Consider the following 15,376-nt stretch of genomic DNA (forward strand, 5'->3'; position numbering starts at 1 on the left):
TCCAATTTGTTCGGTTTTTCCGCTCATTTCTGTTTCGTATGTGGATCGATCTGGATGAAACTTCAACCACGAGGTGTTGGGCAACATCGGTTCGAACAAGACATCAACCATGTTCTTGCTTCTTTCCAATTTTGTGTTCCAGATAGTTTTCGATTTCAAAATTCTGAGAATTTTCCCGGAACAATCACAACAGGCTGGACCCCTAATTATTATTATTATTATTATTATTATTATTATTATTATTATTGTTATTATTATTATTATTATTATTATTGTTGTTGTTATTATTATTATTATTATTATTATTATTATAACTATTAATAACAATAAGGATGTTACTCGTAGAAAATGATGATGATGATGAAGATGATGATGATGATGATAAATTCAGAATTTAGTCTCTTCAGGGTCACTCGAGGTCCTGCACTGCCTCTACTCAAAACAAAAATAAATAGTGGAAGCAGATTCCATTTATCACATCGGACAGACGCCTCAAGCATATGAAGTGGTTCAATTATGGCTGGCAAAAAAAAAAAAAAAGTCCATTTGAAAGGGCTTCAACCGAATTCTAAATAACCACACAGGAAACGATGGCAAATTATGGTAACCTGCAAAAGTCATAAAAAAAAATGGCAAGCTAATTTTATCCTCATTTTGGTGATAAATATTTGAAGAGCATCCAGATGATCTACATTGATTAATTTTTTTGTAAAAAGAAAATACATAAGTTTGTCTGCATGTGTGTTTCTGCATCTCTCTCTCTCTCTCTCCTCCGCCCGTCTGTCGCCTTCACACAGAAAGGATTTTGGTTTACTACACTATTTGGCTCTATTTACAGTAATGACACCACAGAGGCCATCAGAACTGGGTTTTCCCAATAAATAGACAGACCTCCGCACTTTCCTCGTAAGAGTCGTCCTGTCCATCCGAGGGCCAGGAGTAATTACTTGGCTGACATTTCGAAGTGATATATTACTATTTGGTTAGTCTCTCTCTGCAGGAATTAAACATCCCAGGGGGGGGGGGCGGCTGAGCCTGCCCGAGTTATTAAAGGATTTACCAACATTATTAAACCTCCAAACTTGTAACTACAGGCCTACCACTACGATAGTTACTGTATTGTGAAAAAGTCTGATTATTTGGTTGAACTGCTGTTTTCCCCAAGTTTATTTTAAATGCCATCAAGTAAATATTTATAATAGCCGTAACAGCATTCTGGATTAGCAGAAAAAACGTTGGGTTCTTCTTTTATACTGTGTGTAGTGTTTTGTGACTTTTGTGACTGTGTTCATTTTTGCTGACCGTTTGGTACTGTTAGGGTCAAATTGACTCTTTATGATGACATTATTGGGGTTTTAAAAGAAAATACAGAAATAAGAATTTGCGTTAAAAAATGTATATTGTCTTTATCTAAATTCCAAATAATATAGATCAAATATATGATTAATGTTTACAATTAAACAACAATGGAAGTGTCATTCATCTTTTCTGATAAAGGTAGAATTTATGTCAAAAATCCACTATAATAAAGACTTGGATGGCATAAATCATGCATATCTAGGAAAATTTGAAATGAAACAATATTTTCATTGATGTTTATTATTTTGAACTGATATTCCCAATTGATTTCACGTTTATCGTATCAAAGCCATGAAGCTACCTGAAAATGCCTCTCCCCTCAAGTTCAAGTTCAAGTTCAAGAGATTATTTGTCACATACATACACATACGGTGGTTGGTCATATCCAGAAAGATTTTCTGAATTGAGTCAGGAATCAGCAGCTCAAAGCATGACTTGATGTCATGAACACGAGGATGAGTCACTGCCATTCGTGCGGGTCCTGGTACCATCTTTATTATGTCAGCAGCTGAGCGGGGGGGCTCTCATCGGGAGTGAAGACCATTCAGTCTGGCCATTCTTGGACGTATTTGTGTGTTGTGCGGCTCCTCCAGCGGCTGGTTGTGGGGCTCCTCCAGCGGCTGGCTGTGGGGCTCCTCCAGCGGCTGGTTGTGGGGCTCCTCCAGCGGCTGGTTGTGGGGCTTCTCCAGCGGCTGGCTGTGGGGCTCCTCCAGCGGCTGGCTGTGGGGCTCCTCCAGCGGCTGGTTGTGGGGCTCCTCCAGCGGCTGGTTGTGGGGCTTCTCCAGCGGCTGGCTGTGGGGCTCCTCCAGCGGCTGGCTGTGGGGCTCCTCCAGCGGCTGGATGTGGGGCTCCTCCAGCGGCTGGTTGTGGGGCTTCTCCCGCGGCTGGTTGTAGGGCTTCTTGTGGTGCATGCTCTTCAAAGCAGCAAATCTGATGAAGGAATATAGTTGAAGTTACCCATACATCGTGACGTTGAGCAGCGGTGTTGTTAGGGGTGGGCCCCAATGCTAACGCCCCAATGTTTTATGAGTAGCTCCCAATCTAAAATAGCCCCTCAGAGCGGGCTCTGCAGGCCGATCGCTCCTCTAAACAATGTGATGTGTCAGATAGAGTTTATTTTATTTTCGTTCCTTATGTAATGAAACAAGCACCATGCATAATAGTGTGTGTGTGTGTGTGTGTGTGTGTGTGTGTGTGTGTGTGTGTGTGTGTGTGTGTGTGTGTGTCTGTGTGTGTGTGTGTGTGAAATGTCGTCGACCCGAACGCCACACAAGGTTAATGGCGTTGGACCCCAGCCCTGTTCACTGGGTGTGGTGCGCCCTCTGCTGGGGCGTTGTGTAATGCACTGCACTCCAGTAAATGACTGCTAATGGTAGTATTTTATTTCACGTTAACCTCGTTATCAGAAATGTACGCATGCGTCTGTTTGCTCTGGGTGCGCTTAAGTGCTCCATCTTATATTCAGACATCAATAGCAATAGAGACAGACAGACAGACGGACAGAGAGATACTAGCACACCCCACACACACAATATTCACTTAATTGTAAACGTACAAACGTTTGTAATCCAAACAATGTCCGCTGCATTATCCAGATAATCTCGAAGGACCCGAAATGACATCAAACCAATCACTACATCCAACAGGACCAGTGTGGATTGGGTTCAAAGTGTCCCTCGTGTCAAAGTGAACACGCACGCACACAAAGACAAAGTTTGCAAAGTTAATGTGAGCTCCAGCTTCGGCCCGCAGGTGGCGCCAGACACATATTGAATGGTTCCCACTGTGTCGTTCACTGGTGTGAGACGAAACAAAGCCACTTCAGCTGACATGTTGTGCTGTTTGTGCGGTTTGGCTGACTGGCCTGGCCCCCACGATCATGGAATGGAGTCTTCTTTGTAAAGATTTGTTGAAATACACCTCTCCTCCAAATCCAGCCAGGGACACATTTACAGATGAGTCACTACTGGATTCCTGATCATCTGGTCACATTTCCCTTCACAGAAGAGCCAACCACATACATACACAGATACATACACACACAGATACATACATACACAGAAACAGACGTACACACATACATACACAGATACATACATACACAGAAACAAACGTACACACATACATACACAGATACATACACACACAGATACATACATACACAGAAACAAACGTACACACATACATACACAGATACATACATACATACACAGATACATACATACACAGAAACAAACGTACACACATACATACACAGATACATACATACATACACAGATACATACATACACAGAAACAAACGTACACACATACATTCACAGATACATACATACACAGATACATACATACACAGAAACAAACGTACACACATACATACACAGATACATACATACACAGAAACAAACGTACACACATACATACACAGATACATACATACACAGAAACAAACGTACACACATACATTCACAGATACATACATACATACACAGATACATACATACACAGATACATACATACACAGAAACAAACGTACACACATACATACACAGATAGATACATACATACACAGAAACAAACGTACACACATACATACACAGATAGATACATACATACACAGAAACAAACCTACATACATATACACAGATACAGACATACATACATACACAGATACATAAATACATACATACATACATACATACATACATATACACAGATACAGACATACATACATACATACATACATACATACATACATACATACATACATACATACATATACACAGATACATACATACATACATACATACATACATACATACATACATACATACATACATATACACAGATACATACATACATACATACATACATACATACATACATACATATACACAGATACATACATACATACATACATACATACATACATACATACACACATACATACATACATATACACACATACATACATACATACATACATACATACATACATACATACATATACACACATACATACATATACACAGATACATACATACATACATACATACATACATACATACATACATACACAGATACATACATACATACATACATACATACATACATACATACATACACAGATACATACATATATACACAGATACATACATATATACATACATACATACACAGATACATACATATATACATACATACATACATACATACATACATACATACAAAGGTTATGTTTTTATCTAAATTATTATTTCATTGTTTATTTGTATTTATTTGGTTTGTGTGTTTTGTTTTCTGATGGATTTGAACATTTGATTCAAGATTCAAGATTCTTATTTGTCACATACATATACATACTTCCATACATATATGCAGTGAAATGTAATGAATTGTCAGCTTTTGCCTATCAACTGTTACAATTAAATAAAAAGGAAAACAAATACATAAATAAATACAATAGAAAATACAAATAAAGGTATATGTATTGAAGTCAAATAAATCATTGAGTATTTGTTTATTTCAAAATGAATTAATAACAGTTATAATAACAATAATGATAATAATAATTATATTATATAAATAATAACAACAATAATAATGGTTGTCGGCGTTATAATGACGATTCAATATTCAAATGTAAAATATAACGCCACATGTGTACTACTAATAATAAGCATTAACATCTTGTCATTTCCCGAGCCGCGGCCCCGCCCCTCCTGTGGCCCTCTGGCCCCGGTCCTCCTCCCCCTCTCCCCAGCCACAGTGACTCTTCCCCTCGGCTCCACTCAGAGGAACAATCCCCCCTCCAGCCCGGTTCTTCCCTTCCTTCATAATTTACCTTAACCCAAGATGGAGGTTCGCAGATGGCACGATTAGCACCGAGCAGCCACCGCCGTCACCGTGGGAAGCCGCAGCGGCTGAGTCGGGCGTCCTGATCCGGACTACGCCGGGAGGAATCGGGGTGTTTTACTTCGGGCGTGCAGCTCCCCGTCCATATCGGCGGCGGCCATGAGCTCCGGGGAAGGAGCGGAGGAGACGTCCAAAGACGCCGCTGCGGACATAGCGGCTTTCTTCAAGACCGGTAAGCAATGGGGTGAGGAGGAGGCGGCGGCGGCGGGGGGGGGGGAGGAAGGGGCTCGGTCGGAGCGGAGCGGAGCCGCTCCCCGTCGAGCGACGCGAGGGGACATTGTTCCCCCGTCTGTGTGTTGTCTGAAAAAGGCGTCGTGGTAGTCCGCCAGGTACCGCTGGGGCTAGCAGCTAGCAGCCGAGAGGCTAGTTTTTCACACTGGCTGCTATGGAGGCTAACGTCATCCCCAGCCCGGAGCCCGGAGCTAGCTCCTGCTAGGCGCTGCTAGCCTGCCAATGAGTTTGCAAAGATGCCGCCGTTCTCCGCGCAAACCACCGTGGGGTGGCACGCACAGAGGGGGCGATGGGGAGGGCGATATCGTCTCCGTCGCTCGCTTTGTGCCGGTAGTTTGACGCGCTGTCAGAGGAAAAACAGCCACAATAAAGGCGTCCTATGTAAACAATACATGGCGTGGCACCCCTCGCATAGCGCGTATGCTAACTATCTAGGTCAAAATGGGGCTTCCTACTGTTAACGTGCTCAGTATACAGACTACATTAAGAACAAGCTGGTGGCTGTTTTATTGTATTCGTTCCCCGGCATTTTGACACTGTGCTGTGTCGTTTTAGTCGCACCACCAGATCGCTAACATCGGGCTAAGTAGGCCGATTCGGGGCACCACGCAGCCCTGACCCGGGGCCCTGCACTGATTTCACCAGGCTCCGGTGGAAGAGCAGCCACCATTAGACATTCCCAACACCTCCAGTGTGTTAATGGTTGACTCTTCACCGCACGCACAGTTTCCTGCTCAAACTCTGATCGATACATGTGAAATTAACATTGGTAGAGGCCACAAACAAGATGTTTGATGAAGAGATGGAATATCCAGGAGAAAAAAATCGTTTTCATTGATAAAACAATATATATCATAGTATATACAGTCCTCTGCGGTTTACCCATCACAACCATCTCTGGGGGAGCAGTGGTCAGGGCTGTGTCTAACCCTGACAGCATGCCTGTCTGTGGGGTGCTAGGAAACCAGAGTACTCGAAACCCTTTCAAACACGGATGGGACATGCGTTCTAGGCTTAACATTTGTCCACATGCAGAAAGATCCACGAATAATGGTGGCGAGAAGGATGAGAAATGTCAGAGATTTGGGTTTTGGCTACACGACGGAAAACTTTGAAGAGAGAGCGAGAGAGAGGTTTGAAAACGGTTTGAATGGGGGGGTGGGGGGCGGTGATGTTTGAGCCTCTTCCAGCCAAGTAGCTGTCCGCACGACTTTATAAGGAGAGCGGAACTAAACAGGGAGAGGAGCATTGACATCCCACCCCAGGCACCTGCGGTCTGTATCTGCGAGATTAAAAAGAATAAAATAAACCCCACAGAGGGAAGTTCAGCCTCAGTGATGTAAGACTTAACAAAACCGTATGCTTGAAATCGACGACAAGATCTCCGGTTAAATTATTTTACTTTCAGGGGAACAAAACTTCAACCACTACGCAGTCCACACAGCGCAAACCTCCTCTCTTTAAAACAACCGTCTACGTTTGCCTGCGAGCCGCGACTTCTCGTTGTTATGACTCACCGTGTTGTCTGTGGAAATCGAGCTGCGCTCTCAGTGACGGACAGGTGACCGTTTGGTGCCGTGTCGGGGAATGGCGACGTAGTGACGGACTTTCTGTGATTACTTTTTTTGTGATTTCTAGTTTTCCGGCTCCCGAGTTTTCCGATGCGTTCCGAGTCCATGAAACGCGGTCATGGACTCGTACAGTTTGTATCTTACGACTTTCTTGAATTCCGCAAAGTAAGGACGGACACAACGAACAGAATTTATTTATTTACAAGAAGAGCAAAAGAGATCCAGTCAATCAAACAAAAAAGCCCTGCGGACGTCAAGCAGGTAAGAGGATAGACGGACACCGTTTGGAACCACGACAGGGAGATGGAACCTGCACCCCGCACCTCGCACGATGCGTCCGGAGCCACAACCTGCACTTGTGTAACGAATTGGATAAGTCACCAAGCGTCTTACTCCACCAACTCATCTCGCTTCGCCACCCGACCGAAGGTTTTAGAACGGTGGCGTATCGGCGATGCACGAATGTTCTGCTACTTCCGGTAAATTTGTCAGTTTTTCACTAATTCCTGCTCCTAATGTAGATGGATATGGATCAAACTTGAACCACGATGTATATGAGACGTCTCGGTTCTAACGAGACCTCAACCATGTCTGTGGGTCCAGCAGTTTGTATTAGGTCACTAATAATAATTATAACAACAACAATAATAAGAAGAATATTAATAATAATGAAAAAAAAAAAAAAATCTAAATAATACACACAAGTTGTATACACAAAATATAGAACAAACACAGCCAAATATATAAAAATATACAGAATATAGAAAATGTGATTCTATGCATGGTATTGGTATATAGGTTTACATTATAAATGATTACTATATGCTAACTAAGTTATTTCAGAGAAAAAGGTTTTATGTTAGAGGCCCCATCTACCGCTAGCTTCAATAGTCGATAACAGGCCAAACACGCTTATTTGCATATAATTAACAGTAACTACGTATTTTCCAACTACTTAGCTCACTACTGGCAGTACAAGATTTGGGAAAAGTGTCGACCAAAAAGCCGAGACTTCCCTCGGCCTCGCTCGATGTCTACTGTTGATAAGCCGCCGCGCAATTATGCAACGTTAATGCTTGTCGACAACTGTTATTCAAATTACATGCAAACAATGTAAGAAGGCAACCCGAATTTCTGCGGTATGTATGGTAGCACCCTTCCCTGAGCGATCCGAGGGCAACCAGCGGCGGTTATAGACAGGTGTGTGTGTGTGTGTGTGTGTGTGTGTGTGTGTGTGTGTGTGTGTGTGTGTGTGTGTGTGTGTGTGTGTGTGTGTGTGTGTGTGTGTGTGTGTGTGTGTGTGTGCGTGCGTGCGTGCGTGCGTGCGTGCGCGCGCGTGCGCGCGCGTGCGCGTGCGTGCGTGCGCGCGCGCTTTTTATCTTGTTACTTGATATAGACTAGTATCAACAGGTATTTACCCCTAAATACACCATTTGGATCAGGGAAACATTTATTTGGCTACTTTAAATTGTAGGCCATGTTGGTGGTGTTGTTTCAAGTCTGTTTTTCTCCAAAACAACCACCCAAGGAGGTATTTTTAGTGGGCAGAAGAGATAAAATATATATATAATATATATATATAAATTAACTAACTTAAGAGGAGCTCTTTTGGAGTTATTGCTGATTTCAAACCATCCCAGTCACATAGTGAAACAACTTCCAGTGCCTCAGTTTGGAGAACCTACCTGTGGCGTTTTACACAACCCACTTAGAGGCTTAGGTGTCACTCTTGTCTTTCTATTTTTTATTTTTCGGAAGGGTTGTTGTTGCGGTGGAGGGGGGCGTGTCCCCTCTCCGAGCCGGGAGAGCTGTGTTGTTACACGCTCAGGTTCGATGTCTAGCCACGGGCGACGCTTTTTCCCCTCTCCCCACCGACCTCTTTGTCTTTACAACATGTTCTCTCTCTCTCACTGTCTCTCTCTCTCTCTCTCCCCCTGCCCCCCTCTGGAATTGATCCCTCACCCTTGGAGCTGGGACAGGATGGGACATTTCGTGTGGCACGTTGTCAGTCATCGAGTCATTCCACCACATACATCAGCTATTAACACAGCCGATTCACGGTTCAGAGGTAGAGCGGGTCGTCCAGTAACCAGAGGGTTCCTGGTTCGATTCCCGGCTCCTCCCGATAGCACGTCGAAGTGTCCTTGAGCCAGACACTGAACCCCTAACTGCTCTCGATAAGCAGCTGTGTGCCTTGCATGGCTGCCGCTGCCATCCATGTATGCATGGGTGAATGGGAGGCACTGGAAAGCGATTTGAGTCGTATGACTAGAAAAGCGTTATAACTACATTCCATTTACCAATTACTTATATCGACACCGTGAATGAACATTAAGGTCCTGTGTGTGTGTGCGTATGTGTGTTTATGAAAGGGAGAAATCTTATCCAAGGCTGCACTCATGGCTCAGACTCATTCTTCCAGGCTGAGGTCTGTGGGCTTATACACACACACACACACACACACACACACACACACACACACACACACACACACAGACAGCGACTAATGGCTATTGATTGCTGGTCTGTTGGAGACCGATCGAGGGCCTTAGTGGAGGTTTCCTCTTGTGCCTAAGCTGCAGAGTCAGGAGCCCAATGCCAGCAGACTTCCTTCAGGTTGTCTCCGTAAACACAGGATTGATTGGTGATGGGGAGATCACCAATCAATGCTAATCATTTTACATTTAAATTCATTAATTTCATTATTTATTGTATATATTTTTTTTAATGAAGGCCTTCGTACGTGGGAGCTTCCCAGTAGGCTTGTGCCAATTTGCGATTGGATTGTATATTGACGATCAAAGGTATTACAGGTGATTAGTTTTTCCTATGCCATTATTAAGGCGATTTTTTTAACTAACTTCTATCAGAACTAAGATGTTATAAGAAATAATCTCTAGAATCTGCAGCATGTCTCAGCGGGTGGACATGCTGCTCCATTATCAGCACGACTGAACATTAAATCCTTATTTTGCGTTGTACTCCATGAGAGTAGTTAACATTATGTCTATGATTTGGATTGTGATATTAAAGATAAGAAAATAATGTAAAACGGAATATTATGCTGTGATATTGTCGCACCAAGCACAGTTAAATATTTAAATATTTGAAATAAAATGTTCATACTCTTTTATAAATGTTTATTCACGTAACTTTAACTGTATAAATTATTCAATAAAAAATAATGAATACACTAGTATTTAGAATGTTATTAAGGAAATAAAGTCCCCGAGATGAGACTCTGCGGCACTGTCTGCGGGAGAGAAGATGCTTGTTCTCAGAATCTCGGAATCAGCGCATCAATGTCCTGGATGGTCACCCCCCCCCCCCCCTAAAAAAAAGAAACCCTCAATCTATGAATGCATCTCAGATTGTGCGTGTGTGCGTGCGCATCTCCACACTCCTCCGCAGGATCCAGCGGCACTGTCCCCTCCCTATCCTCTGCTCTGTGGTTCCGCTGCTGTGGGTGGAGGTCATGCTGGTGGATGATCACACTAAAACTGATATGGTTCTACCTCTTCCTCCCTCTTTCTCCACCTCCGCTCCCTCTCGGAGATGGTGTTGATGGGAGTTGACAGGACCCAATCAATAACAAGGGCCGAGCATCCATCCACCTTCCCCTCCACTGCCCCCCTGGCGATCGGATCGCCTATAGGGGGCAGTGGCACAGGAGGTAGAGGGGTCTGCAAGTAATCGGAACATTGCCCATTCGATCCCAGGCTCCTCCTGGTAGCGTGCTGATGTGTCCTTGAGCAAGACACTTAACCCCCTAATTGCTCCCCGGGCGCCGCTATATGGCAGCCCAGTGCCCCTAGATACGTCAGTTACTAGGATGGGAGAAATACGTTTCATTGCCTCATTACTTGTACTTGCAATGACAATTAGTTGAATCGGATCTAATATCGGCGACCTCGAGTTGTCACGACTTGACGATATGAAAATAGAAACTATTGCTTACCCTACTTACCAGTACGACCAGAGTGCCCAGAGCTGCGGCTTTCTCAAAACATAAAACCAGTCGTAAAGGCGAGGCCGTAATTTGATATTCAGTGGTTTTACACTCAATATGCCGTACATTTCTAATGGCTGCAGTTATATTTTGCTCCTGGCACGACTGTCATCTTGTCATTGCGTCCTCTGTTACTTGGTTTAAGGGAGAGGTTCACCCCCCTCTCATATTTTGAAGACACAGTCCTTCGGTCTCAGAGCGGACGTAAATTTGAAATCAGACTGACGGACGCGCAGAGGAATCGGGGTAAATCTGTCGTCGCGTCATGGTGGTGTGAAACGCGGGGGGCTCACTGACAGACAGGGAGTCTTCCTCCTTCACACCTCACTCACTCACTCACTCACTCACTCACTCTCTACTTTGCTTCGACATTCTCACTCACTCACTCACTCTCTCTTTGACTCCCTCTCTCTCTCTCCCTCTTCTCCTTTTCTTTGTACTATTAAGGTCACAGTGGCCTACATTCAGGATTTTCCCCTACAGTAATTGGCTAGGTACACACACACAAACACACACACACACATTGTCAGGTACCACATGTACCTGACAATCTAATAGGAGCAAACTGTCGTACAAGACACGTAATGAGAAAGATGAAGACCAGCATCTTATGTTGTTGGTTTTTGTTTGTTTGTTTTGTTTTTATCAAGGCAGGTTCAATAATAATAAATTCAAATTGGTTAAAAGCCTTTCAGTTAAGGATGCAGAATCAGAAGATAAAAGAGGTTTGATAACCTTTCTCTTGTTAATGACTGCCTTAACTTTGCCAATGATAACCATATTTGTTTTTATTAGTTAAAACCAAAGGCAGACTGCATCTGGACAATTTACACGATTGTACCATACGACCAGGAGAAAGTTCAGCTGAGAGGTTCTTTACCCCAATATGTAAATATACAAACAACATTGGTTATTGTTATATTTATTATCATTGTTTGAATTTCATCCTCTATTTATTCTTTGACAGAGTTCTTGACAAGAAACCGAACACGACAAACATTCTGTTTAAATCGGATATGGGCTCTCGGAACTAGGTCATAAATTGCCAACAGAGACGTAACAAATATGGGAGAAATGCGTTACATATGTGTGATGGGAAATTCTCATATCATATAGTATTTCTAAATTATTCAATTTGTTGACTTATCAATTTGGCTAATTTCCCCCATGAGTACCTGTACAGACTTGTAATCGGTCGCTTTGCTGATAACATGTGCAAGCAAATTAAATATTAAACGCAGGCTATGGCTAGCCAGCCAGCCATGAAGGACCCCTCCGACTGAGCTCCAGGGCATCTGTTGTGCAAGAGGGATTTAGAGTGTTTCTTTTCCTGCAGTGCAAATCATTTTCTGTGCAAGGCCCGAGCAATAAATAATTTGTGTTCAATTGGAGTCAGTTGCTGTCCTCCGCGTTGCAGAAGAAGGAAAGCAGCGCGGCGGCGAGATTAACAAACACGAAGAGAAGTGGCTGCTAGTGTTTTATTATTTTAAAAAAAAGTAATCTCTGTTTTTTGTTATTCTTGCTATATTTTGCTAGTTTTGCCCCTCATTTGACATTTTTCGCATTTTATAACAATTAATGCCTTCTACGTAGTTGCTTAAGTCTGCACTTGCCTTGTCACAAGAATTTCACTGTTCAGAATGACCCTGTGTTATACTGTGCATTTGAATATAAAACTCTTGTTGTCTACTGTTGGAGGCGTCTGAGCGTTGGTAAACCTGTTCTAGAAAAATATGTGTAAGAATAATTGATTTTAGTGGGTGGGGGTACAACAAGTAACCCCTCCTGGCCTTAAACCGGTAGTCTTATATTGCTGGAAGTTTTAATGACTTGTATATGGGATGGGATTCAAATTCCCAACCGGTAAAATACATGGCCCAAATGAGAAATAGTCAATGCAAATTGAGGATGCAGGCATAGAAAGAGAACAACCAACCAGGTCAAAAAGAAAGTCGTGACCTCACGGAGTTCTTTGAATTAACTAAATAACCAAACACGTGGTAGGTTATTTGTTTAGTCGTTCAAATAGATGCACAACGTGGTTCCTCGTCACTGAGAAGTTTTTTTTTTTTTTTGTTTGTTTTTTGTTTAGTAGGAAAAAAACACCCGTCAGTCGTGTATAGGGTTGTTTTTTTTGGTCAGGTGTTGGTTTCCTGTGGCTCACCAGGGAAGGAAACAGACTCTCTCCACCTAGTTTGGCCATAAATACAGCAGGAGAATTAGTATAAGTGCCTTGGCAAGAGCGTAACTTTGGGTTGAGAAGTGAGGGAGACACAATGGGGGGTCTGGAGGTCCTTCCCCAGAAAAAAAATTAGAGACATGTATCCCATTTCCTGCATTTCTAGACATGCGTGCATTAGGAAACGCAGCTGCCCCTTACCAATATGGCGACTGCGTTGACGCACAAGATTCAACCGCAAGGTAATGGAGCAAACAATGTAGTCTGGTTACAATTGTAAATGTATTTTATTCTACTGAATGGTAGAAGTAAAGAAAAATTTCTGACATCCTTTGTTTTAAGTTAACCTTTGCCAAATAGCCACCACTTCCAGAGATTGCTCCATAGACACTCGTACTGAAGGCGTGTGTGTGGTTTCGGAGATGGCAGTGGCAAACCAATGTGAGGCTTTTGAAAGGGGGAATAACCTTTAAAGATGCGTTAAACCTAAGAATTAGTAGAAAAAAAGGAAAAAAAAAAAGCCCCTTTCACACATGCTTTCTATCCCTGAGATGTTCTGGAACATTTCCTGCATGGGGGTCATGTGTGAATGGGAGCAATTTCCCACCATGTAACATTTCCAGGAAAATGTCTTAACGGCTGTGAATGGAAGTGCGTGTGTGAATGGAAGCAGTAACATTGCCGGGACGAGCATGTAAAGTAGGGTTGGAGCCAAATCTGAATACTGGCAAAGCACAAATACTGGCTTTTTCTGAGTTTATTTCAGATCAATATTTAAAAATAGATTTGTTTTCGGGAAGGGAAAAAAAAAAGAAAAAAAAACGGACATCGGAGACGGGTCTTTATATTCTTAAATTGTATTATTTTTCTTCTTAAAAAATGCCACTCAGACCCAAGACGTGGTGTATTGTCATTTCAGGAAGTATGAACTCCTTGCAGTGACGCTGGGCACGGGCACGTCACTTGCCTGCCGGCTGCACTGGCACACAGCGCCAGAGAGGAAACAGCAGGGAGAGGTAGAACGGGTGGAGAAAGTGCCTTCTCCGGAGGCAGAGGGTGTAGGACAGGTTGAGAAATTATTACCTTGATTTAATAAAGTTATTATGTATATATATATTTTTTTTTTTTAATTTTATTTAATAAACCCTGTATCCTCATGAGAGGACGGTGCTGACAGCGGAGCTGTGAGCTGTCTGTAAACACAGGTCCCCGAGCACATCTGGTAACTACACCAGCAGCGGAGGCAGCTGAAGCCGGGCTGGTGGAGCCGGTTGGTGGGGGGGGGCATGTTGCTTCACCGCCATCTGCTGGACTGTCACTTGCCCCATCTATTCCGCCATTATCATGGCATGTGTGAAAAGGCGCAAGATGGAAGTGTTCCAGAATGAAGCTGCTTGTGTGATTAGTGAAAATCACTCGCGGTGCTGGAAAGGTTATCCCAGTAATGTGTGAAAGGTGCTTAAGACACCTAGAAATTAACTACAGCAGTGGTTCCAAACTTTTTATAGTCCGGTACCTCTTCACACATTCAAACTCCAGCTATGTACCCCCTCTATAGGGCCGGCTCTAGCCATTTTGCCGCTTTAGGAAAACTGCCGATTGGGGAGGGGGGAAAGAGAGTCACGTAGACGGTGCTTGTTTATTTCCATAAGAAGACGTAAAATTTAATAAGCTACATCTAGGATAAAAATACATTGTTTTGGTGCGCCGGTTGCGGGCACCCCATCGCTGGTGCGCGCATCCTCTTTGCCCTCGGTGAGGGAGACAGCTGCGCAAATTGCCCCTTGCCCCCCCGGACTGTTTTTAAAATGTAAATGTTTTTTTTTGTTTTTTTTTGCCGTACGCCCGAGATCACTACGCGTACCCCAGTTTGGAAATAGCTGATCTGGAAGACAGAACGCTTTGGCAATTTACAATAAACCAAATGATAAACGATAAAATAAATAAAAACATTTGCAGTAGGCAATAGAAAATTAACCAAAAAATAGCATAAACGAGAAAAATGATAAACAAAAAAAAATCGAGATAAACAGTTTCACCTCTATCAAGACATTTCTTGACTCTGAATGTCATGAATCCTTCCTGATCTCCCAGTATTTATATATGTTTTCATAT

General features: G+C 42.9%; 1 protein-coding gene across 1 annotated transcript in view; it reads left to right on the plus strand.

Moving 5' to 3' along the window:
* Positions 1–5,370: 5,370 nt before the first annotated feature.
* LOC307236675 (triple functional domain protein) overlaps positions 5,371–15,376 on the plus strand; it is a gene marked incomplete at both ends in the record, with an annotated part of 73,198 nt that continues 63,192 nt past the window's right edge. The window contains one exon of the mRNA XM_080009158.1: positions 5,371–5,443. Coding sequence (XP_079865284.1) covers positions 5,371–5,443 — 73 coding nt within the window. The remainder of the gene's footprint in view (positions 5,444–15,376) is intronic.

The sequence above is a fragment of the Zeus faber genome, assembly GCF_960531495.2.
Source record: "Zeus faber genome assembly, chromosome: 1".
NCBI lineage: Eukaryota > Metazoa > Chordata > Actinopteri > Zeiformes > Zeidae > Zeus > Zeus faber.